The sequence below is a fragment of the Lactuca saligna genome, chromosome 1 (genome assembly GCF_052625555.1).
Source record: "Lactuca saligna cultivar CGN05327 chromosome 1, ASM5262555v1, whole genome shotgun sequence".
Taxonomy (NCBI): Eukaryota; Viridiplantae; Streptophyta; class Magnoliopsida; order Asterales; family Asteraceae; genus Lactuca; species Lactuca saligna.
This window is the reverse complement of record NC_136417.1, coordinates 81,513,679-81,518,402: the sequence shown is the minus strand read 5'-3', so window position 1 is coordinate 81,518,402 and position 4,724 is coordinate 81,513,679. Positions and strand designations below refer to the sequence as shown.

The window sequence follows — 4,724 nt, the reverse complement described above, 5'->3', positions numbered from 1 at the left end:
TGATGAACCATGTGGGATTCATCTTACGTTGGGGCTTCTATAGTGTTGTAAGGAAACAAGAGTCAAGTAAGATTTGAGCCAATGTATCAGTGGTTGAACATGTGAGATTTGTCTTCTATTGTTAACAACACTATGGACAACGCCATTAGTGTATGGGTTCAAGTCATGGTTAGGTAATATGAACATCTAAGTGTTGGAACCACGGTTTAAGTCATGGTTAGGTAATAGGGACATCCACGTAATTAACAAGGATTTCTCCGTTCTTTATTTGAAGATTGAAAGATGATCATAGAGTTGTGAATGGATAATTTGGGAAAATTGATGGAGTTAACGAGGCTTGTGAGTGAAATTTTTGTTGTTGGGTTTGACGACACCGATAAAAACACATGGTAAGCCTAGAAGAGGATAAGAAATAAGACATGGAATAGTATATATTAAATTAGATCATATAATATATATTAGTTTAAAGGTAATCTTCAGAAAAGTCTAAATATTTTAGTTTATTGGTAATAATTAATGAAAAAATCCTAAAATTTTGATTAATTAATGAAAAAGCCCCAAAATTTGGATTAATTAACGAAAAAAGACGAGATACCGGCTAAAGCTGTGAAACCGGCCACGAAGGGTTAATCCGAAGTTTTAGCCGGTAATCTGTCCTTTTTTGTAAACAAAATTTAATTTGGAACTAAATCGTAAACTGACCTAAAATATTGGGATTTTTTCGCAGATTTCCCTAGATAATTACATAATGTCTTCACAAATACATATAAATTGTACTTCATCTTTGTATATGTTTTCTTAGACTGTACTTATAATACTTCTATTCTTCAAATTATTCTACTATACTATATCTTTGTTTTCTTTTATGTGAAGTATCGACAATTATCCAAACAAATATACGTAATTGTTAAATTTGTGGTTCAAATTTATTGTTGCCAGTGTGTAATAACTGCTTGTAAAAGTATGCATACCAAATGTTTTTGTTCTTTTTCCTTGTGTGTTGTTTTATTTTGCCTATGTGATTTTTTTTCAATACTTTTGACATTATTGTTTGTTTTCTTGATGAAGAAAGGAAAAAAAATCCATAAATTATGTTAAAAGCCATAATTACAAACTACGATATTCGTAAAAATAAGTTGATAGATTGTAATGAAACATGCTAATTTTTTAATTTATATTTTATAAAAGAGTTCAATAAAAAATGTCGTGATTATATAAAACTTTGTCATGTTTATTAAAAAATATAATTAAATTACAAAAATCATTAAAGGGTATTTCTGCTTTATTACAAAATTCATTTTCCAATTCTTTTTTAAATCAACAAATCAAACAGAAAATGGATTCTATTCCATATCAACGTAATGAATTTTAGTGTGTAATACATTTAAATTCCAATTTCTTTGATACATTCCATTTGTTTCAAAAATATTCTACAAATCAAATCGCAACCTAAGAATTTTCTTGAAGATTTCTTTTAAAAAAATAACAAATATCATAAAATTATCTCTTTATACATTTGTCCAACATAATAATTGAAAATGGTGGAAAACTTTGTGATTTGAATCGAAATTTCAATTGTAATTCCCAACATCGAAGACAAATCCCGAATAAATTTTAATTAAGTTATATCGTTATTAGTTTTTGATAAAATAATAATTAATTATTTTTAAATTTTACTTCATTTTTCAACAAGTTAATTATTTTAAATGTGTTCTATTATCAACTATCAACTAATTTGTCTCTACTTCAAAATTATCGAATTCTCTCGAATAATATTATGCATACACACACCCACCCACCATTACACACGCAATCACATAATTGTCTTATATATAACAAGCTTCATCTAGCAATCCAAACCTACATATCATAGTTTTCTCTCACATACATACGATGGAAACTGCGCTAGTAAACAGCGAAACCAAGGCACATGTCGTGTTCGTACCATGTCCAGCACAAAGCCACATCAAGTGTATGCTCAAACTAGCGAGGCTACTTCACCTCAAAGGCATACACATAACCTTCGTAAACACTGAGATTAACCACAATCATTTACTCAAATCCGGAGGGCCAAACAGTCTCGATGATGAACCTGGATTTCAGTTCAAGACAATTCCCGATGGTATTCCCGATGATTTACGATGGGACAGGTTTGAACTCAATAAGTCTATTCTAAATAACTGTTTGGGTTACTTTCTTGATCTCGTGGCTAGACTAGAGATTCCAGTTACTTGTATTATCGGTGATGGTATGATGCCTTTCACTGTTGAAGCTGCGGAGATGCTTAAAGTACCAACCATGCAATTTTGGACCTTCGCTGCTAGTGCTTTCTGGGGTTATTACCAAGCTCCAAATCTAATTGAAAGAAATCTTATTCCACTTAAAGGTTAGTTTCTTTTTAAGTTGATGTATTAACATTTTAAATTCAAATAGAGTTTAGTTTATTAAAAAGTAGAATATGTTAATGATGTGGAGTAGTATTTATATGAATATATGATAGTGATATGTTGAGGATGTGACAATGATGAGACCACATTAATATGTGGATATACCGTGGCTAGTCATATGGCTTAAATTTGTGATGTTAGATAATTAAGTGTGAGGATACCATTGTTTAACCAATTTTTCTAGAAGTTAGAACACGATCGACTTTTATTTTATTAGTAAACTAACTTTTATGGTGAAAATTTTCAAAATGTGGACGTTTTTGTCACGTTTATACAAAAATTATGACTAATTTTGTATGACCTATCCAGATAGAAATTAAATAAATCTAAGGCCCATAACAAATCAGAAAAATAACCTTATCATTATAATAAATTATTATTTTCAAATAAAAATATATAATAAAACAGGTGCTCATATTGTCACCCAACGCCCCCATGGGCCTATACTTTTAAACATAACACATTGTCTAACTCATCATGTCGGGTTCTTGAATGTGTTTTTGGAAAACTATAGATCTCAATACGTTGATTTTCAAATTATTTTTCTCAATATAGTTTTGAAAGAATACATGCAGTTTTTACGGACTTCTTCATACATATTAGTGGGCTAAAACAGATTAAAATTTTCTTGAAACCCATAATATTATTGCACCCCATATAAGAAATGAACTTGGATCAACACCCATTGGAAAACGCTTACTTATTTGTTCATCATCATACTAATTCTTACTAATGTTTCAGACGAAAGTTGCCTCACCAATGGGTATCTCGACACAATAATAGATTGGATTCCAGGGTTTGAAGAAATCCGTTTAAAGGATCTTCCAGGTTACGTTCGAACCACAGACCCAAGTGATATGGACTATATTTTTATCATTGAGTGTGCTAAAGCAATGAGAAAGGTCTCATCTATAATCATCCACACATTTGAAGATTTAGAGTCCACCATCATTAAAGCCCTCAACCCCATATTTCCTCACATCTACACAATCGGACCACTAGAGTTGCTACTAAAACATATACAAAATGAGCAAGAAACAAAGAAGTTGGACAATAAAAGCTATAGTTTATGGAAAGAAGAACCTGAGTGCCTTAACTGGCTCCAATCAAAGGAACCAAATTCTGTACTTTATGTAAATTTTGGTAGCTTAGCAGTGATGTCTTCACAACAATTGCTAGAGTTTGGTTTTGGAATTGCTAATAGCAACCATTATTTTCTTTGGATCATTAGGCCTAATTTGGTTGTTGGAGAGTCTATTGTCTTTCCTCAAGAACTCAAAGAGATTATTAATAAGAAAGGGTTTATCGCAAGTTGGTGTCCTCAGGAAGAAGTGTTGAACCACCCTTCGGTTGGTGGGTTCTTGACGCATTGTGGGTGGGGTTCGACCATTGAGAGCTTAACGGCTGGGGTCCCCATGATTTGTTGGCCTTTTTTATGGGACCAACCAACAAACTGTAGGCAAATTTGCAAGGAATGGAAAGTTGGCATGGAAATCGGAGAGAGTGTGAAGAGAGATGAAGTTGAGAAGCTTACAAAGGAGTTGATTGGAGGAGAGATGGGTAAGCAAATGAGGATCAAGGCTATGGAGTGGAAGGAAAAGATTGAAATTGCGACAAGTCCTAGTGGCTCATCTTTCTTGAATGTCGAGAAACTTGCAAATGACATTCATTTGTTTTCAACAAACTAGCTAGGATTTCATATGTTCTTTTGGTTATCGAGAATGTTGTTAAAGGTCCTTCTTTAAGGGGCTAGGGAGGCCATGGCCTTCGAACTTTTTAGCCTACTAATACGTGTTGTATACATAGCCAAAGACTGGAGTTCAATAAGAAAAGCTAGTTGTGTGTCTTGTTTCTTTTACTCTTCATCTATCCATGGACCGATGTACATTTATGCCATTCATGACTCATGAGTTGTTTTGAGAGGCTTCAAAGGCCCATTCATGGCAGATATAAGCACGGAGGTTGTGAGAAAGAAAGTGGTTTCTATCATTTTTCTATATTAAAAAAAAATTACAAACGCATGTGTAAATTATTTTGAGAGGGAGAAAAACACCATTCAAGATTTCAAAAATAAAAACTAAAATATTTGAAAATAGAAACTTATTAAATCTTAAATTCTGATGCAATTATCTATCGATTTAATAAATCCCATAAAACCCACAATAATCTACTTTTTATATCTCAAGGTGACAAACCCTAGCTGAAAACCACATGGTCGTTGTCTCCGTCACCTCTCTGACTCTTGTTGCCTCAAGCTCTCATTGTTGCCTGTCATAG

At 32.6% G+C, this 4,724-nt stretch overlaps 1 protein-coding gene across 1 annotated transcript; it reads left to right on the top strand.

Moving 5' to 3' along the window:
- Positions 1-1,775: 1,775 nt before the first annotated feature.
- Positions 1,776-4,305, top strand: LOC145040484 (UDP-glycosyltransferase 85C1-like). The gene is made up of 2 exons (XM_078988402.1): positions 1,776-2,386; positions 3,189-4,305. The coding sequence occupies exons 1-2, from the start codon at positions 1,894-1,896 to the stop codon at positions 4,133-4,135; spliced, it is 1,440 nt and encodes a 479-aa protein (XP_078844528.1). The 5' UTR covers positions 1,776-1,893; the 3' UTR covers positions 4,136-4,305.
- Positions 4,306-4,724: the final 419 nt, after the last annotated feature.